Raw genomic sequence first — 22,186 nt, forward strand, 5'->3', positions numbered from 1 at the left:
CAACATATCGATAAATAAAAATATATAGCGAGCATTATTTATCGGGTAACTCATTATTTCAGACTTTATGCAATGTAAGAGGCTAAGGTTTAGTTTTTAACTTTTAGTTACGTACAAATCAGATCCATTGATGCTCTCTATTATAAAACTTGCTCTGGGAGTTTCTCACAACCCGAGCTTTAATTTGTTAAATTTTGATTTAGCGCTCATTAAGTTTTTGTGCTTTTTCTATAAATATGTCACATGACTTGTTAATCTGAAAAAATTAAAGTGAGATTATTTTAACGATGTCAACTGGCCCTTCTGTGTGGAATGCAGGACCGAGAGACTTCGAATTTTAATCTTCTAAAAACACAGAAGTAGTAAGCTGTGCCTGGGATAGCCTCTAATATATACTATCAGAATTTCTACGTATCTCCCCCTCTATAAAATGGATTAATCGATGCGGAGTTGACTCTAACCCATTTTAAATTCTTACTTTTACGGAATCTGAATTTTACTTTTCAATTCTGACCTAAATAATAACGTTGTCATATTGGCACAGTATTATTCTGATAATGGTCATGGCAGTGAACTATATTGGGTAGCAGTTCATTATATATATCATTAGTACTGCTGATTGTGTATTATATTCACAAGCATATGAAAGCTTGTGGCACCGGTTTATTGATGCAATATTTAACCATCTTTAGTCATATATTTAATTGATCATTAACAAAGTTGATGCTGATTTATTTGAGGATTCCGTCAACCTAAGAGTTTTATATGCTTCATCAGTTTTTACTGGATTATAATGCATCGTCGTCGTCGGCGGGCCTAAGTTGGAAAGCAAAAGGCTTAATCGAACCTTTGATGCTGACCAACAATATAATTCTTTTTTAGCTATAGAAATGCGAAAATAACTTAGTGTTTGACCTATAATTAATCAGATTAACTATTTTCATCCATTCCAGTGGGTCTTCTGTTCCTGCCGTCGATGGTTTTCTTTCCCTTTTTAGCATTTAATACGTTGAACGCCAAATCAAGAATCACTCTTTTGTAAATTCATTCCTTCTTTTTTGCATTATAAAACATCCAAACAATGATTTAACTTGATGTCATATAAAACAACCCGTTAGGCAATAATGGAAGATAGCGTGATCAGAGAGAAGTGAAGCATTTTGGATTGCAAACTTTAAGTGTCCTGTTGGCAGATCCTGGACATATGGGTATATTATATATTAATTATGTCAAACACAAAACAGTAAGGGAAGAATAGGAATTTCCCAACGAAGAATTTTACACTTTCAAACTTTGTAAAATCTACCCACAGAATATTTGAAGAAAAGCCTTTGATCTTGGGATACTTGCAATCAGATCAATTTATAATTGTGAATTCTGAAGACTGAAGTACACAAGCAGTGAATTGAGTTCAATTAATGCTTATTTTAAGGGGGGGTCAAGGGTCTGAAGAATGAAGAAAACCAAACAATATGTCGATTAAAATGCATCGCTACATAGTTAGGTTAAGAAAATGACTCTGATCCTGTCCATTCTAAGAAAAAATATGACGAACACACACATATATAGCTTCCTGTACAAATATTAATAAAATGAGTTGTATGGAATGGTAGGCGCAGTAAGAGGGCACGTAATCAAAGAAATAAGGCATAGATCGAGGCCACTACTTTGGTGAATAAAAAAATGTCAGAAAAAGAGAGACCAATGGTTATGGAAGATATGGAAAGCTGAAGCATATGGTTCTGTCCCCATCCAATTCCCTCGGCCACTTGCTCGCACCTACACACTCACAGTCCTTGATTTTGAATTCTTTATCCATTCTAATTAATTACCTACACAAACCATATTATTACTCCTTAATTCACTATATCTCCTCTTTTTCCTTTAATTTCTCTTAAGTTTATGCCTTTTTTAATCTCACAAAAACGTAACACATACACACTCACACTCTCACAGGCGCACCTATTAGAAGCCATTGATATTCTTAATGCTTCAGTGCCATTTGTGACGCCTAAGTAGTTGACTCATTGAAACTTAGATTTCAAATAAACTAGGATACAATGACCTGTACTATATACAGAATTGAAGGCAGAGTCTTTGAAAAAAGGTTGAAGCTTAGAGATAGAATATGTGCTGGCTGCATGCAGCCTCAGTCCAGAGCAATAAGCGAGCCAAGCTCTGGGCGATCCGTCTGAATCAATCATTTTGATCTCTTCAACCATTCACCCTTAATTGATTATATTTTACATATCTTATCTTTTGTGTGGCGCGCGAGCGTGTCCATCTTCAATTTTCAATCAATATATATATAGTTTTTCTTCATTCAAATTATGGATTTGCTCTCAAATCACTACCCTCGCCCAAAATTTAATGGACATTTTAAGGAAGATCAAAGGGCTTCTGGTAATTTTTAGCTGTCAATCTTTGCTTATTTGAGAATTGAAGTAAATATAAAGGCTAATAAATTGTTCTAAATCAAACAAAACCCAAAAGGGCTCGCGTACGTGCGCGCACATATCAATTATTATTAGATTTGAAAAGAACATGACAGGACAAGAATAACCAATCATCTTACGCTATTTGCAATTTGAAGACTGCATATATCTAAAACTTTTAATTTTTAGACTGCAAATATGCCATAGAAGGATAACAAATTCTTATTTATCAATTTTAGAATCTCATTAGCTCAACAAAAATTATATCTGTTTTTTTTATTAAAAAAATTGATTGTGTCAGTTTCACCAAAAGGTTAAGCGCGGTCATCATTTTCATCTCAACGGTGTATAAATAGATTTGACCCAGGATTTATATAACAGTAATCAAATCAACTCGATCTAATGTGATGAGACTACTCAGGTCAATTTACTTACACTTGATATACATTTTAACACATCAACCTCACAAAACAACCAAAATCTTTAGAAAAATTTCAAAAATTGGAGTTTCTTATCACTAACTAATTTCGTTATTTTGTCGTGGTTCCAATTCTCCTCATTTTCGAGGGGAACAGTTTGACCAGTAGTCACCAACTCATCGCACCTTTTTATCCGATTTATGAGTGAAAGCCTAGATTCTCTAAAGTAGATGGAAAAATATTTTGTTAAATTTCGTCCGTATAAATATTTTAAATTAATTAAATGAATTTCATTCCGCTTTAGTTCGGGTCCTACATATACGATAAGAAAATGCGAATGACGATGAGAGGGAGAGTGAAGGCTCAAAGCGCAGAACTGATCATCAAGAAGCAATTAAAATTCGTGTTTATCAGAAGTATGGCTTTTAAATTAAAATAAAAATATGAGATACGTCAGGAGAAGCAGCATCTCAACTTTCAAAAAAAACTTTCTGGGAAAGTAAATTTTAGGGAGAAAAATGGAACAGTAAGCGTGAGAGGAAATTAAAGTGTGGGAGATATTCGCGCTGCTAGCAAAATGTTGCTTTGTTTACAACAAATTAAAGAGCAGAGTTATTATTCTCATCTGAAAGCAAAAATCCTCCATCTCATTCCATTCTTTACAAGTGATTGGATAATACGTTTTATGGTGATGGCACATAAACATAAAGAAAGGGATAAATCAAAAGGCAAAGAGAGAATATGTTTGGAAGCATTCCATTTTTATCTTTCGCATATATATATTTTGAGATGGATTGCACAATATTAGCCAGTGAGGCGGTGCCACGCGGTGCAATGGGTGAGCGGACACGTAGGTGGGTATAAATATCGCTGAGCCAGGGGTGGTCCAAGACGATGGAGCCCATTGGTGCGGCCATGATGGTGAGACCAGCGGTGGCTATGGCTTTGCTTTTTATGTTGATTAGATTATGGGAATGAACGAACAACACCACTCAAGGCTATTGGTAGCCAACCTAGCAGCATTTTCATATGTATATTCCTGCCCCTTCTTTTCTATTTCTACGTACGTGTTTGTGGATCTTTATTATTATCTCTATCTTTTTTCCCCCCTTCGTGGGCTCCATATCTGTTGTACTACTACTGTATTTCGAGAAGGGACTGCTCTGTGCTGAGAATTTCAAGTACTGCAAAAATTTAAATATCCTTCAAAAGAGAAAATTATAACGCGTTTTAATTTGTTTGTGTTCCAAAATAACCTTCTGTATATATCCCTCCAGACTGTTTCTGATCAACAACGACTACTGTGTAATCTACTATTCTCCTTTATTCCCCACCTGCTTTTTCTCCCCTTCTTGTGAGCACTGCTTCCCCAGCATTATTCCTTTGTGATTACAATCCCGTTTCCCACTACCAAATGCACCCTTAGAAGCAAGGGTAAAAATGAAATTATATCGCCAACTTAATTACGAGATGGGATGCAGAAAGCAATATATGGAGAAGAAATTGAAGATGGGGGTAAAAAGCAACATCGCAGTAAATATTCCTCGCCGTCCAGGAAACTTCCAAAGTGAGGGAAACATGCATAAACAGACCATACAAACACTAAGTTCTCAGCATTATATTTATTACTAACACTTTCTATTAAACCGACCCCAAAAAATGACTAAAAGCAAGCATAATATGTGTGTGTATAGTGGGGAGTTATGTTCATCAGATGAATAGTGACCCAGCATCACTTTTAGACGTATAACTGACTATAGAAATTTGATTTGAACAATTATTTTTTTTATTTGTTCTCACTCGATCGGTACAAACTAATGAATAAGATGGTTTAAGATCTTTGCAAAATGATTCAAAACTGTTTACGTTACATATACTGCATCTTATGAATTATTACCTCTTATTCTAATTATAAGAGCTAGTTGACTAATTTGAGGAGATTGAAAAAATAAGTTAAGTTAATTATTTGTAATAAGTAGGTGTTGTCTGTACTAAAATATCATTGCTAATCAAGTGTGTTCGCTAGAACTATCATTGTTAGAAAGACTACCTTGGAAACAAATGCATAAATATTAAAGATAAAGTGGATGAGGATCTTATATTTAGGACCAAAATAAAAGTCAAACAAAGTCTTATACTACCTCCGATCTTAATTATAAGAGCTAGTTGACTAATTTGAGAAGATTGAGGAAATAAGTTAAGTTAGTTATTTGTAATAAGTAGGTGTTGTCTGTACTAAAGTATCATTGCTAATCAAGTGTGTTCGCTAGAACTATCATTGTTAGAAAGACTACCTTGGAAACAAATGCATAAATATTAAAGACAAAGTGGATGATAATCTTATATTTAGGACCAAAATAAAAGTCAAACAAAGTCTTATACTACCTCCGATCCTAATTATAAGAGCTAGTTGACTAATTTGAGGAGATTAAGGAAATAAGTTAAGTTAGTTATTTGTAATAGATAGGTATTGTTTTTCCTAAAATATCCTTACTAATCAAGTGTATTAGTTAAAACTATCATTATTAGAAGGACTACCTTGAAAAAAATGTATAAATATGAGAGACAAAGTAGATTGAGATCTTATATTTAGGACTAAAATAAAAGTCAAATGAGGCCTCATATTAAGGACCGAAGGTAGTATTAATGACCGGAGGTAGTACTAAGAATGTATAGGTATGAGGTTTGATGAGTATAACGAAATGTTACGTTAGAGAGGAGGTGTGGATGAGTACTAAACAGGGTAAGGAGTCGATGGAAGTGGAAGAATATATAGAGAGAATATAATATGTTTGGGACAAATATAAACATGCAAGGATACGCGTCCACTCATTTTACGTAAGGCTCCAATCAGTTGGATTGTTGAGGTAAAAGGACCCGATGTGAATCACTAAATATGCTGCCATGGATATGGGGATTGGCTGACGTACGGCAAAAAAATATAGATAATTTCGCATTACCAAAAAAGATGGCCGACATTAGGAATGAATGCCCTCACAATAACCCTTTTTTGGGGCGTGGAAAAAACATATGCTTGGTTTATGGATTAGGGCCTTAAATGTGAAACTAGGAAAAAGAAGCAGAGAGATAACGAATATATAAAACCAGTGGTTCACAAAATTGTGTTGTCGTGATATATACAACACGTGCTACGTCGATTTTGCACCGAATAATTAAAATGGGGAGGGAAAAGCGATAGGCGTACTGGAAAATGCAATATTTCATGTGGAGGTTGAGGAACGAAATGGTGCTATCTTAACCAAAAATGGTGGCGGAGAAAGGGACATGGATTGTTCGTGCGGCCAAAATCCAAGGAAGTCTGTCATAAATTGACTCTGCACGTACAGCAACATAAAACATTACCCGACATTCGCGACAGCGCCATGAAGTGACCGTTCCTTTGGGACAGGACAGTGAAATGGACCCTAATTAACACCGACGGTGAGAGGTATTGGGGGTGGGGGGCGTTCTTGTAGGAAATAGTTAGGGTTGGTGGCCAGGTTGATGTTAATAAACACCATATTTTGCTCTGCTTTCTCATGGCTTTCACAATAAGAACTACGTATTTGGACTGAAATCACACACACACACACATATATATAGAGAGAGAGAGAGAGAGACTTTTCCTCATAGAACTTGGTTGTATTTTTGTCAAATTACAAATTAAAATCCGAGGTCTTTGTAAATTTCAATGTAAGATTAAAAAAATGCTTAAAACACCGTTGGCAGTGGGATGCCCGACGTGAAATATCAGTAATTAAGCAACAGGTCAAGAGGTACGAGGAGATATATATCAGAAATTTCGTGCTTAATTGTACCAAAAAAAAAGAAGAAATTTCGTGCTTAACTGTATGTGTATTTGCTTAATTAAATGAAGATTTAGGAAGATCTTTTAATTTGTTTTGTTTGCATATTAGTACTAATTGTCTCTGTTTTTTTTTTCCTTGTGTTTTTTTAATGCTTGGATCGCAACAAGAATGAAGTCTGGTGTCGTAGAATTTTTTTTGTTTTTTAAAAAAAAAAGTGTAACAGTGAACTTGGTTTTTTTTTTCTTTTGCTTGATAGAGCCATACATGTATATGTTTGAGGCACTATCTAGATACTTGTTTTAACAAGAATTCAAATATCAATTCATCATGTTACAAAAAAACTAAGTCTCACAACCAGACCCAATTCCGATTGGTTAAACTTGGCGTTTTAGGATCAGGATAGCAAAGGAAAGTCGATTGCCCAACATTAAAGAGAAGTCCATTATCGTTCGTTGGGTTTTTGGGTGGAGAAGATGTGCATTGTTTGCGAATTGCGAGAATGAAAATGGAGTAATGGAAGACTGGACTTATGATAGCGGGCTAACCCTTATCTTCCCTTCCCACACACCACATGAACATGGATCCTTAATGGACAAGTTAGGCCTCGCAAGTCTTTCAGGACATTGCCCAACATGGGTGCGTGATGGGATCACGTGGGATCAATAATCAATAATGATATCCTCAGTACCCCAAAAAGAAAAAATATTAGTAATAATAATAATAATAAAGAAAAGATGGGATCATGAGTTGTGTTGGATCGTGAGGTTACCGAGACAAGTGAGACGGTTATAATTAATGAGATCTAATCTAAAATTTGTGCTACTATTGAAAAAAACACCATTAACAGAAACTGCGCTCTGACTCTTAAATTGAATTTCTTGAAAAACCGTTGCACCACGCACCGTCGCTGGAAACGCTGGATCATACTGTGCTCTTGAAGAATTATGAATTATGAAATTACCTAGTTACAGCACAATCCTCATTCACAATGATATTAGTTACTTTAACTAATTTATGAAAATAAAAAAATAGTTAACTCATTAAATTTCTTTCAAATTAATTTTTTCTAACTTTATCCATATTAAATGAGATTATGGAGAAGAGGGAAAAATACAAATAATTACATATAAACATTAATTATATAAGTAATTTATAATTTTAAATCAAACCATTCTCATTCTCATGGTCATCATTTATTATTTTGTTGCTCGGGGGATTGTTCAGATCTCAAGGCCATGATTCTAAAAACCCGGCGCTGCAGGTTAGTCAACGGGTTGACTCAACGCTCCATAAACAATTCCACTTGATTGGTGTTTGTTCACAGCGGCGGTCCAACTAACGGAGTAGCGTTGCCAGCTCACCCTTGCTTCATTCCGCTTTGATTCGTAAATTCCTGATTCCATTAAATTTCGTTCTTCACATTTTAATTTTAGCTGCTTAGATAATAGCAATACTTCATATACAAATCCTCGCGTTTATGGAGTGTGTGTGTGTGTGTGTGTGTGTTCCGCCAAAATTTAAAATTAAAATTCTTTCAAACTCGTCTAATTAAATGATGCTAAAAATGAAAAATCTAATGGCCTTTATCTCTGTTTTAAAAGAACATGAGCCTTTTTTTTTTTTCCAGCAAGACCAATAGCCTTTTAACATATAAACAAAACAACTTAAATATCTGAAAATAGTATTTTTCTTCTTGTTCTTTTTTTTTTGGGAGAAAGAAATACCAAATAATTTTAATTAGCCAGAGACAAGGAAAGCGATTAGCAGCTAAAATATGCCTTGGTGTGGGAAAAATGAGGAATCAATAAAAGTAGAAAATGAGAAAGCAGAAGAAACAAGGGAGCGTTAATGAAACGAGAAGCGAGAATGAATGGATAAATAATAATCGGTTGAAACTGGGAGGCGGTGGTGGATCACATGCATTGCCTTCCTAACTAAGCTCCTCTCTTTTGACTATTCTATTCTCACGCCATTCATCATTCATCCAACCATAAATTAAGTTCATACGCTCATCCTATCAGCAAAAAACACGAATTAATTAAATTAAATATGACGCCCCTTGAATACCGTTAATTCATTCATATCATATCTCCGGTTATACGTTACGGCGACGGCTAGTGGTGTCTGTTAATTTTTTCGCCTTCCCATTAATATTTGCCACATTTTTAGTTCATCTATTCAACCCTTCTTCTGAAATCCTTGTCCCTCGTTGGTTTTAAGTTTTCGATGCCGTAAAGGCAAGTTACTGAAATTAAAGCCCATACTATATTATTACTCCTCCGATCCTTAATATAGGACCTAATTGTTAAGTTAGTTTTGGTTCTAAATATAAGACCCATTTCTCATATTTATCAATTTTCTCTAAATTACCCCTATAGATATTCCCTCAACCATAATCAAGTAGAAAAGGGAGAGAGGTATTAAGAAAGATGATCATGGTGTTTTAGGAAAAACATGTCACGTTTCTTATAATTAACTAACTTACCTAACTTCCTTAATCTAATCAAATTAGTTAAATGGGTCTTATATTAAGAACCGGAGGAGGATTACAATTTTGGTGCACATGGGATGACGGAGATGAGCCAGGATCTTCCCGAATTCCTCTTTATAAATAAAAGCTAAACAAAAACATGTTAACACCAGATGGATGATTTTCATGTTCCTGGATTATTACATTGGTCACAACAGAGAGTACTCATGCGCGTGGATTCTAATTAATTGCTTTTAGAAAACAGAAGCGTCTGCGGCCGATTATATATTATACGCCTCCTATGTGGGTTTGTGTCTGGTACATTATCGCATTCACAACTCCAGCTAGCGAATTGGAAGGTTCCTGTGTTGATCCATTCAAATCCTCTACAAATTGATGCTGCAACCACAAAGGCCCTTTCTTTTTTTGAGTGAACAAAAGTCCAAATTTAAATATGTAAAGATGCCTTTGCCTCGTCTTTGTTTACATCTGTCACCATCCCATGGATCAGTTGCTTCTCGAAATGGAAACACGGAAAATGATTAATTAATTGTGAGTTCATCGTCCCAGCTAAACCCGTCATTTTTATTTTTTATTTTTTCCCGGGGTGGTGGTGTTCTTGGTCTTAGGACACTCATGGTATAATCATAAAAATATGATTATACATCAATTTACATAATATCAATTTTCCATTAATCATACGCCACCACAAACAACTAATTTCTAATTTGTTGGGCAAAAATATGCCACAGTCATGAATATAAAATACTCCCCTCCTAATTGAAGTAACTTTCCACCTAAACCATAGAGACTGAAAAACAAATTAATTATTTCCGGTTAATGTGTTGACAATTTGTGATTCTATTTTAGAAACACCCCTCTCATTTAATATATAGTATTATAATTTCATTTGTAGGGGAAAATTTGTGCATTGAATTATAAGGGTAGTTGGTGGGGAAAAAAATTAACGTGGTGGAGTGCAGTCAAAACCCCGAACAAGCTGTGCTATATAGGGCACTAATATAAAATATAAGAAAAAAAAGTGGCGGATTAACGTAGAATTGAAGTAAGAATATGTGTAAGATGAATTGGTAAAATTAATTAATAATTAATGGCGGGGTTTGGATGCACAGAACGGTAAAAGGGTTTGGGCGAAACAAGAATAATGCTGCGGAAGCGATATTACCCAGCTCCCGACGCGGACGCCATCAATTCTCTCAGGGAAGCAATAATGGCGGAAGCCGAGGAATGCGTGAGCCGCTGGGTATCCAATCATGCCACAATGCATGAGACTCATCAAAGCACTCTGGCCTCCTCCGCATTTATCACACATTAAACTATTCACGTCTCTCAAAAAGTGCAAGCTAAGTCAAAATCTTCCCCTTTCAAGGGGCTTTAATTCATTGCACTTTCCAACTTGTGACTTAAACAAAGTCTCTCATTTCAGCTTTTCTCCTCCCCAAACCTTGAAAAGGCCCTCATTATTAAATTCAACCCTTCTTCCCTTCTCTCTAATCTCAATTTCTGTGTGTTGACCTTCCCCGTTTATTACTCCCACTCCTATTAAAAACCCCATCCTTTTCCCACTCTTTTCTCAACGCATTAATGTCCCATTCATCTCCTTCCCATATTTCGAACATCTCTCTCAACCATTCAACTACTTGTTCGCTTCCATCGCCTCTTTCTTCCGAGCATGGATGAAATCGATGTTCCTTCTCATTTTCTCTGCCCCATTTCCTTGCAGCTCATGAGAGACCCCGTCACGGTGCGCACCGGAATCACTTACGACAGAGAAAACATTGAGAGATGGCTGTTTTCGTGCAAGAACAGGACGTGCCCTGTGACGAAGCAGTCCATTTTAGATGCAGATCTCACGCCAAACCACACGCTTCGACGTCTGATCCAGGCTTGGTGCACCCTTAACGCCTCGTTTGGGATCGAGCGTATTCCGACTCCGAAGCCACCCATTGAGAGAATCCAGATCGCGAAACTCCTCTCCGAAGCAAACCAGTCCCCGCACAACCATCTTAAATGCCTCAGAAGGCTTCGATCCATCGCTTTCGAAAGCGACAGGAACAGGATTTATTTGGAGTCTGCGGGGGCAATAGAATTCTTGGCTTCGACCTTGAAGTTTAGCAGTATAGAATCGCAAGTCAACTACGATGATGATGAATGTACCACCGCTATGGGTAGTGTAGCAGCACTTGAGGTTCTGTACCATCTAAATCCTTCAGAATCTCACGTCAAGAATCTAGTCAGCAACGAGAGCATTAAATTCATCGAGTCCTTGATCCAAATCCTGAGGAGAGGGAACTACCAATCCCGAGCTTACGCAACAATATTACTAAAATCAGCGTTCGGAGTGGCAGATCCAACCCAACTGATCAATGTGAGAACAGAGTTGTTCGTGGAACTCATGAGGGTGTTGCGAGATAAGATTTCACAGAAAGCTTCAAAGGCAGCACTGAAGCTATTGGTGGAGCTGAGTCCATGGGGGAAGAACAGAATCAAAGCGGTGGAAGGCGGCGTGGTTTTGGTGCTGATAGAGATGCTTCTGGAAGCATCGGAGAGAAGAGCGTGCGAACTGATTCTCATAGCGTTGGATCAACTGTGCGGGTGTGCGGAAGGAAGAGCAGAGTTGGTGAAGCACGGTGCCGGAGTGGCCATTGTGTCGAAGAAGATTCTGAGGGTATCACACATGGCAACCGATAGATGTGTGAAGATATTGAGCTCAATCTGTAGGTACTCGGCGAATGGGAGGGTGGTTCAGGAAATGTTGCAGGTGGGTGCGGTTTGTAAGCTGTGTTTAGTGCTTCAGGTGGAAGCAAGCTTGAAGACGAAGGAAAGGGCCAAGGAGGTTCTGAGATTGCACTCCAGCGTTTGGAGGAATTCCGCATGTATTCCTCCTCCTCTGCTCAAATCCTATCCTTCGTCTAATTAACTCAAAATCATGATTTTTTTTTTTGGGGCAAGTTCATTCTTTTCCCGCCTTTTTCTTCCCCTTTTTTGTATACATGATAGTACATGGTGAGATGATAATAATTTAATTCAAGATAAAACATTTTTACGCTGCTTGTTTTCGGAGTTGCACATTCGCATAATGAGTCTCAAAATCAATTCCCTTATGCTTGGCTAGTGTCGTTATTCGAGGATTTTTTTTAAAAAAAAAAAACACACTGGTGCAATTAATAAACCCTGCAGCTGTGCTTGCATGGGGTTTGTCTATGGTGAATTCATACTTCGTTTAGTAGACAAGTATATGTATAATAATGTGGGTAAATTGTACAAGAAAACGATGTTTAATTAATTGGTGGGTATTGAAAAAAGAGGAAGGAAGAAAGAAAGATGCTTCGTTTGTTTGCTTGTTTTTTTGGCCAAAGATGCTTTTAAAGCAAATGACAAAGAATATTAAAAGGGGGAATTGGAATTAAGTTCCACTCAAGAGAATTAAATACAAAAAAGTCCCTTGAAATCATAAAATTATTCTGAAGTCCTAAGGGATCTTTTTGTAATAAATTTTATTTGTTTAATTACCAAATTACCCTTCTTCTTTTTAAAAAAAAATTTGTATTGACAACTAAAAGAGCAGTAATTGACAACTCAGGTGCAAGGATTGACAACTATCGCGGCTAGTTTGACAATTCTAAGTTGTCAACCACTGCTCTTTTAGTTGTCAATGTAAACTTTTAAAAAAGAAGAAGAAAAAGGATAATTTGGTAATTAAACAAATAAAATTTATTACAAAATTTTTTTGGGACTTTAAAATAATTTTATGATTTCAAGAGACTTTTTGTATTTAATTCCTTTGGATGGGACCTAATTGCAATTTTTTCATATTAAAACTAGTATTTTTACGTCACAGGGAACATCGGGAATCGCGGGCACCTGGCATTCAAGAGAAAAATAATACTTTGTCATTAACTTTTATATAACTAATCAAATAAAGGAATTGACTTAATAATAATGTGTGTTGATATCCCCCTGAGAAAAGCATGATCCTGAAAGTGAGGATCTAATTATAATATAATGCAGTTTACCAACGGAGGCACTCTTTAACACACTGAGGAGGATCACACGTTGTTTGAACTTTGAACTACTAGTCATCCATAAGAGGACGTGCCCTCTCATGGTGGTAATTTAGTGACACGCATTTGCAACGCGATTATTGCACCTTTGATTATTTAAATGCTAAATGTGGAACTGACCAGAACTAGTTAGAGGCAACCTAAAGAGCAAATGTTCGTGAAGAAATTAATATTATGAAGTGGGACCTTGGATTTTTTTTTTTTTTATTTTACCTGATGACCTTGGAATGGAATAAATGGCAATTTGATGGAACGAGAGGCGTGTAATTTCCGTGGCATTCTGCGACGGGGTCTGGTTTTAGTGTTAGGAAGTAATCGTACTCGTCGTTTAACTATTCAACAGAGAGAGAGCCTGCGTTGTGATGCCAATTTGTTCACTGCATGTTCTGAGGGCCCCACAGAGGGTTTGAATAGAGCCCAAATTTAATTGGCCATTAGTTGGGCCCCAGTTTCGCCGCTAAATCCTTTTTCTACCCCATCGCTGGGACATGACGCCGCTAGAGCTCATTTCACGGGTCACAGACTGATTCGGAGCCGAACTAATTAATTTGAAATAATAATAATAATAATAACAAAGCCTGCTAAAATGACACGGTTTTGCATCTTATTGCGCACACACAATCTCCTGAATCTCATTGTTCTTTGAATAATGCTGGAATGCCTTCAGGAGGGGCTGAGGGCACTAAATTAATACTCCTGTGATTTTATTTATAAGTCATTTTCATTATGTTTTACATAGATTTAGAAGAACCTTAAATTTTATTAATTCTTATTTAAAATTCAACAACTTTTTAATTTTATCTTTTTTTTACTAACTTAATTTTATCCCTATTTAATATACATTATACCTCATGTAAACAAAGCCAACACACAAAAAAATGAAAGATAAAATTATACATCCATATAAAAAAATTTCTCAATATTTTATAAATAGGATAAAAAAATGTCTTTTTTCTCTATCCCATTTATAGGACCAGAGGAGTAATATATTAAGTTGAGCACTAGTGTGCTGTTTCAACATTATTGGCTGTCTTGCCAGAGAGTAATGTTGCTATAAATTTTCTCGGTAATTGACATTGACATGCGATTATATTTAAGTCTACAGCTTGTTTCGTTTAAGAAAATAAATAAATTACAATATAAGTGGGTTAAAATGTATCGAGGGAATAATTACGAAAACAACACAGCTCCTACATATTACGTATGGCATTATTGTTTTTAGAATAAATTATACATGTATTTCTTAAATTTTGTCAAAATAATATGATGTCCTGTTTACTTTCGCCGTCTGGTACACGCGGTCGCCGGAGTGCAAGTAGATCCGTGAGATGTTAACAATATTTTTCGCGATCACTAAACATTTTAAATGTAAAATACTTATAACTTAACTACTTCTATACTTCTTTCAACCCTTATGATAAGATCTTTTTAATTAAATTGTGACATCTAAAAAAAAACAGTTAAAATTAGTTAAAAGTAATTAATATGTAGTAAATATATTTTTTTTCTCAAATATACCCCTATATATAAATGAGTAGATATGAGAGAGTAATAGGGAGATAAATGAATAAAAAGAATATATTAGATGTATTAAATTATGAGTAAAATAGGTAATAATGTATTAAATGTTCAGACAAAGTCAAAAAGAATTTTATAAAAAAAAATAAATCAATTCAAAAAATTAGATCTTATAACAAGGAACAAAAGGAGTATTTCGTGATGATAGAGCGCCATTGGACCCCAACTTTGCTTGAATAGTAGAGTGGAGCGGCGCGTGACCTGGATTATGGGTCTTCGCTAGCGCCACAAGGGTTGACTTGTGCTTTAACGAGTAATAATGAGTCGCGTCATCTTAGATGGTACAAGTATGAGAATTTGTCTTTATATAGTAGAAGGATTCTTGTACCTAGTTTTAAAAAAAAAAAAAAAACTGATTTTTCTTGCCGCATCAAACATCAATATCTTGATTATCTTCTCTACTCCTCAAGCCAAGCCGTGGAAATAACCAGCTCTCGACAAAACATTGTATCAATGAACCGTAGGGGATCGATCTAAGTATCCCGGCTTGAAATCGGCTTACACGCTTACTTATACGTGGTCAGCTTTTCGTTCATCCAGCTCATCACAAAGCCGGGTTCAAGCAGCGGTTAACTGTCCTGACCCAAGGACGCGTAGCTAAGTAACTGGCAGTTTTTTTTTTTACCAAAAAAAAAAAAGAAAGTAACTGGCAGTTTTTTCAGATTAACCGTTTAAAAGCAGAGAAACAATGCGTTTGCTGCTCTAATTTAATAATTTTCTGGGCTGCAGCGTTTTGTAAACTTGTCTACTCACTTTGAAGTCTTGTCGACAAAGTTTTTGGAGGCTGGGAAGCCTTTGTGCGTGTGCATACTGCATAGTCCAATCTGGCTTTCAACTGTGACAAACAAAAAAGCTGATATATTAACTTTGGGAATTGAGAGTTTAAAGGTCCACGAAGGCATCATTATCGGAATCTTCCTCGTTAGCTCTTCTGCGTCTGTTTATTTCAAAGAAAATTAAATATAAAGCGAGGCTTGTTTAAACCATATATACATCCTCTTTAATTTGAGTACAGAACATTTCGTAATTTGGTGATATATACCTGTCTAGACAATAAGAAAACTTATAAAAAATGGGGATAATACAGATCCATCAGCATCCATCTGGTATATGCTCACTAATTTATTAACTTATTCTAACGCGTGCTTCGAATTTTAGTATTGAAAATAAAATGCCATTTATAATTTTTCTACTGAACACAACTTATACTCTGTGTATATACAGTAGTCTTTATATAGACATATATATGCTCCTCCAGTCCGTAATATGGGACCTAATTATTAAGTTAATATTGGTTCCAAATATAAGACCTATTTCTCATATTTATTAATTTTTTCTAAATTATTTCTATAGATACTCCTTCAATCATAATGAAGTAAGTGAGCGAGTAAGGATATTAAGAAGATGATTATGGTATTTTAGAAAAAAAAAACATGTTATATTTTTTATAATTAACTAACTTACTTAACTTTCTTAATTTAATCAAATTAGTTAAATAGATCTTATATTAATGACCAAAAGAGTATATTTTACTTGTTTTTCATTTTACAATACATGCAATAATATATATGACAATTTTCAAAAGAGCTACGTGTTTTTTCCTTTTTGGTGAGATAGCTACGTGTTTTTCTAACGAGATACAGTGGGCGCGTAATTGTGGCTATACTTAGGCAGATAATTGGAATGATGAAAGGGAGAAAAATCAACGCACTAGCATTCTGGCTTGGCTTTTGGACTGAGAATTTACGTGACGGCCGTGATTGGCTGTGTGCAAAACAAAATGGGAGTCGCTATCTCGAAATTAAGATGTTTCAAATGTGGGATATGGCCAACAGGAAAAATACTTAATTACTTAACTTTCCTCGGATCCATTTGGCACTCTTGGCCGACCATTGACTCCAACTTCGTCCTTCAAACTTCAAGAGCATCCAACCAATCTGATGATGCATATATACGACTTTAGAATTTAGTTAATGCAGCGCATGAAGAACAAGAATATACACGTATACACACACATATATGGACACAAATTAATTTAATTGGGTTTGACTGTGATTGTGATGTGTGAATCATGGGGGGTTAAAATTCCTTTGGGGCCATTCATTCTCTTTAGCGCATTATTTCAACTACAATATATTTGTTGTGATTACAAGTGAACTTGGTGCGCGCCAGAATATTTCAGTTCTAACAGCACCATATTTATTTGGCGTTTTCACTAATATTACTGCCCTTTTGTCTTTGTAATCAATTTGAACACCATTCCTGTGACTGTATGTTTCTCTACCAAACCAATAACACACACACACACACACGTGTGTGTGACAGGAATCGACAGTTTTTCTGGCACTTCAAACCTTTTGCAACAGCGTGCGGCACGATATATATACAAGGTTAAAAATAACTGCACTAAGTTTAGGCATTCAACTTTTTTTTTTCCCTTCTTTTTATAACTAACGACACACATTTTTCTAACGATACATGTACTTTAAATTAAACAATAAGTTGGTTTTTATCATACATGAAATGTACAACTTGCTATAATAATTTTCATATTTTTTATATATATACAAAAACAAAATTAATATATATTTATTTATTGCGTCATTTTTATTGTATGATTTTTTTAACTATATATAGTGCGCCAAACATCCAAGAGATTACAAGCGCTACCTATCTTTCAACGCCAGAAGTGTTCAGGCCTTTAATTTAATGTTAAAGATCGATGAATGACATATATCAGTTACTTTTAGTTCTCGCGCAAGTTTTTTTTTTTTTGACCAAGAGTTCTCGCGCAAGTTTAATCCACGGATCTAATATCGCTATGATTACAGAAGTTAGAGTTCACGAGTGAATCATACCGACACTACATTGATAAAAACAATTCAATATTATGTTGTTGTTATCAGATCCTGGCTTTAGTTTCAAACAATTTGAAGTTAACCACTTTATCGTCAACTTTCCCTCTAGTCAGACGCCCCTCTTTCAAAGCAAGTACCTATTTATGTTTACATCAAAGTCAACTATAGAGGCCACTTTATATACTAATATTTATGTTTGCATCAAAGTCCTCTATAGAGGCTACTTTATATACAAATTACACAAGCCAAGGCAAAGTTTCATTCTTGATATACAGTATCGATTAAGGTGGAAAAGTGAAGTGAACCGACAGAAATTAAAAGGCAAAAGCAGAGGAAATATGCTAATACACCCCGGTCATAAGATATGCATATATCATGGAAGAAATTGTGTATTTTCACAAAAACAAAATAAGTGGGAGAATATTTGACAGGTGTGGATCACCTTTGGTGCCTGGTTAGCAAATATAGTTGAATGCAGGGAGAATTATTCCAAGTTTTGGAGTGTAACCTAAGGATACTTCTTGTTTTTTCCTTCAAGTAAGAAGCACAGTCTGCTTGCATCAGCATGCAAAGCTTGGACACAGCTCCCACCCTCAACATCTCCAAAACGACATCATTCGAGGACGAGTGCTTAGCTATCAACGATAATATATGAACTGCTCGATCGTCAGTTGCATTCGAAACCCTCAGAATCCTCTTTGACAGCACGGCGATGCCCGCTGCGTGTTGCACAAACTGTTCTCTCCCATCAGCGCACGAACACAGATGCACCAGAAGGTTGAACACTAGCTCCGTTATCTTCTTTGTTGGTTTTTCTAACTCAAGATCAATTAATTCAAAGACTGCACCTGATTCTACGATTTTCGTTCGGTTTCTTCCCAATGGGCACGTTTCTATGAGAACCTGCAAGGCTGATTTGATAGCCTGCTCTGAGACCCTTCTGTTTTTTAGCACCCTTGTTATCTCTCTGAAAAATTCAACCTCTAAGCTTCCCAGAAGAGTTGGATCTGCGGCTTCAATGGTCGACTTCAAAGAAGGCATCGTTTCATTTACTATATTAACTTTGTTGCTCGCGTCAATTTGCAAAGCCCAGGTCAAGCAGGTTATAAAGTCTAAGTTTGCACAAAAAAGAGGCTTCATGTGAGCCGTGGATGACGATGCTGCCCAGAGTAAACGAAAAATTCTCAAAGCTTCTTCAAGGCAAATTGTTATACCTTCATTGAAACTGTGAGTAATTACGGAAAGCATAGCCTCGAGTACTCCAGATTCCACCATGCACCTTCTGTCGGTTTCGCTGTGTCTGGCCAAAGCATCCAATTTTCTCAATGTCGTTTCATACAGATGAGGAATCCGAAGATCCGAAATGAGCTTGTGAACGTGGATGGAGGTGAAGAGGGGTTTCAGGGTTGGAACCCGAACGACACCGTTGTGAACGTTTCCTGAAGACCAAGCCTGGATTAACCTGAGTAAGGTAGAGTTAGGGGTCAAGGCTGAGTCAGGAAGCAGTGGCTGCTTGGTGACTGGACATTTCCTCTCCTTCGCCGTCAGCAACCACCGCTCGATGCTCTTTCTGTCGTAGGTTATACCTGTTGCGGTCGTCACCGGATCTTTCATGATCTCAAGAGAAATGGGACACACGAAATATTCAGGAACTTCAATTTCTGCCATGGATGGTGGCTATGGGAGGAAGAAGAAGAGGAGGAGGAGGAGGAGGAGGGAGATGAGAAGGAAATGGTTAATATATTATTCGCCTTATCGAGTAAGAGACGGTGGCTGTAATATATATACCGGGCGACGTTGTGCTAATGGAACCAGGCCACTTCTAGACGAAAGGGTGGGTCCCCCCTTCCTTCAATAAGTTTACCAGTCAAAGACATTGGTCAAACCGACGAGCAGTAATCTTTTGAAATACATTAGCGTAGCTTTTGAACTAAGGCTAAAATATAGAGTATATGTATTCCAGATTAGTTTGCACAGGTCATGCGTCCCCACATCTGCACTACTAGGCACAGTTTGAGTAAATACGTTGTTTTATTTTATTTTTCTGTTTATGTCAACCGTAACATAGATTAGGGAAAGAAAGAGAGCAGGAATTAAAAGAAACTTCAGAGTGAGTTTATAGATGGGTATGTGATGTTATTTTTGACTAACTGAATATTCTTTCATCGGAATAGTTTGAAATTTAATTTTCTAACAATCCGTTAAGCGTTAGCTAGATATATTTCATTTAATTTTAAGGCAACGGATCACCTGCACATCCCTCTCGGCGGATCATATTTGCAATTGCTTGTAATAAGTCTCAAGCTCATTGACGTAACAGCCAGAAGAAATACGAGCGCTTTATTATCATATATGAAAATTAAGAATATTATATGATGACGGCGGTGAAGTAAAACCAAATTACTACATGACAACGCAAAAAAAAAAAAAAGGCTTGAATTTACATGCATTTATATATAAGAAAAAGTAAAGATACCAGGATGTGGGAATTTGAGGTAAAGTTTAAAGAAGGGCATGGGGAGCGATGCTATGTGGATTTAAGGGCCGATAACATCACAGAACTGATTGCTTGTGATTTCTAGCTCAAATTATATTTCTGGGGTACCATATCAGACTATGATCTTATGAATTGTTGGTTTGTAAAGATAACGAATTAATGATGCGCTTGTGCAGTGGTATCCTCGTAAATAAAATACTACTCCCGGTTCTAATTATAAGATCCTGTTTATAGTCTACAAACAAATAGGATCTTATAACTAGAACAGAAGGCAGTACATATCATCATTATTATTCAAAGAGTCAAGGACTGACTTTTCCAACAGTCAAAATAAAACAATGCGTCTGTCTCAGCGCGTTCAAGTCGTGGTTATCGCTCTAGCTGAATAATATTACTAATTTATAAATGCTTGGAATTTTCATGCCTTCATCAGTCCTTTTTATTTTTGTGGGACTAGGAATCACTTCCTCGGTTCTAAAGTCCAGTCACATTATGTTCCGTGATTCGTTTATTTATTTTTGCCAACTGTGTTCCATGATTTGAATGCTGCATATCATTTCACTGTATCCATCCTTGTTAAGTGAGCCCAAAAAAAAAAAAATATTTTGACGTTTATTGTAACAGTAAACAATTTCTTTAAATTATATATTAATTATTTTTATGTCAGTCAAATTCTTCTTCTTCTTTTGCATTTTGGAATTTTTTTAACTAAAGGCTGAAGATCAAATCAAAACCCAACTAATAGTAATCCCGTCACGTTTTGACGTCGCGTATGGAGTGCCACTGCGTGTTGGAAAATGGACTCCAAACTACACAGTACTCGTTTTTTTTTTTTGGCTGTTGGCAAAACAGGTCAATATTCACACATGGAGTAGCACTTTAAGCCACGCAAAATAGGAGGTCAAAAATTAAATCCAATCTATAAAATCACAAGTAGCCCCGGGGAAGCTGGGGAAGAAAGGCCCGATCCATTGTTGCTGAGAAGTTGCTCTTTGTTTCGGCTGTGTTTATGTGTGGGGTACTTGGGCTCAGGATGATGCTTTCCTTTACAGGTGACGAAGAAAGAATTGGGGGTCTGACGGAAGCTGCCGTGACTGGGATACGGCTTAGGGGCCCAGAACCAAATATGGGCCGGTCCCTCCAGTAGATGAGTGATGAAGTTGTGTCGCAGATTGATCCCATTACAGGACTCTGTTCCCGTACATCAGGCACACCAGCACCATAGTGAATTTGGCAACTCATAATTTTATACTCTATTTTGTGGGGAACCTCCCTTGAACTGCTTGTGGCAGCCAATCCAACCTCTAACTCCCTCATAATATAATGCACCAACCTTTCTTCCTTATACCAAAACCGCTTCTCATATTTCTGTACGCCCAACTTCTACCTGATTTTCCTTTCAGCACATCCGTCCCTTAAGGTACGTACCTCTTTAAAACTCGCTCGCTGATGCAAAAACCTTCCGACCAATATACATTTTAATTATTTTATTATTGTGTTATCTGTTGTTCATGAATTCAAAACAGCTTTCATCATCACCATTTGTTCTGGTTGAAGGTGAGTTCCCCTCTCCTCTTAATTACTACCTCCGGTCCTAATTATAAGACTTTGTTTGTAGACTACAAATTAAGTCTTATAATTAGGATCAGAGATTACAAATTATATCTTATAATTAGGACTGGAGATAATATTTAATAACAGGGTGAATGGAATGTTTAGTATTTTCACATGCATGCAGCAGATCCAGAAGTGCCAATATACAATATTCGGTCATAATTATAAAACTTTGTTTATAGTTCTAATTATAAGACTTGATTTGTAGACTACAAATAAGATCTTATAATTAGGATCGGAGATTGAAATTACTACCCAAATCCTCTCAAACAAATACACACATACATGTATATGTATGCCCGCGTCGAAAGTCACGACCACGACACATCAAAACCGCCTCCCAAAACAAACGCGCATCCCTTCGTGGAGCATACGTGCAAACTCAGAACCCTTCCTATTTTTGTTAGATTTTGGATCCATC

The 22,186-nt window shown here is 36.4% G+C and overlaps 2 protein-coding genes across 2 annotated transcripts; one reads left to right on the forward strand and one right to left on the reverse strand.

Moving 5' to 3' along the window:
• Positions 1 to 10,769: 10,769 nt before the first annotated feature.
• LOC114716019 (E3 ubiquitin-protein ligase PUB23-like) lies at positions 10,770 to 12,179 on the forward strand. The gene has a single exon (XM_028900945.1). The coding sequence runs from the start codon at positions 10,827 to 10,829 to the stop codon at positions 12,072 to 12,074; it is 1,248 nt and encodes a 415-aa protein (XP_028756778.1). The 5' UTR covers positions 10,770 to 10,826; the 3' UTR covers positions 12,075 to 12,179.
• Positions 12,180 to 17,968: 5,789 nt separating this feature from the next.
• Positions 17,969 to 19,394, reverse strand: LOC114716015 (E3 ubiquitin-protein ligase PUB23-like). Its single transcript, XM_028900942.1, has one exon. The coding sequence runs from the start codon at positions 19,320 to 19,322 to the stop codon at positions 18,093 to 18,095; it is 1,230 nt and encodes a 409-aa protein (XP_028756775.1). The 5' UTR covers positions 19,323 to 19,394; the 3' UTR covers positions 17,969 to 18,092.
• Between the last annotated feature and the right edge of the window lie 2,792 nt (positions 19,395 to 22,186).

Source organism: Neltuma alba, unplaced genomic scaffold, assembly GCF_004799145.2.
Source record: "Neltuma alba isolate B1F8T4 unplaced genomic scaffold, ASM479914v2 tig00011640_pilon, whole genome shotgun sequence".
NCBI lineage: Eukaryota > Viridiplantae > Streptophyta > Magnoliopsida > Fabales > Fabaceae > Neltuma > Neltuma alba.

What these genes read in the sequence shown, in the direction of transcription:
- LOC114716019 (XM_028900945.1), top strand. Translation starts at nt 10,827, where the DNA reads ATGGATGAAATCGATGTTCCTTCTCATTTTCTCTGCCCCATTTCCTTG.
- LOC114716015 (XM_028900942.1), bottom strand. Translation starts at nt 19,322, where the DNA reads ATGGCAGAAATTGAAGTTCCTGAATATTTCGTGTGTCCCATTTCTCTT.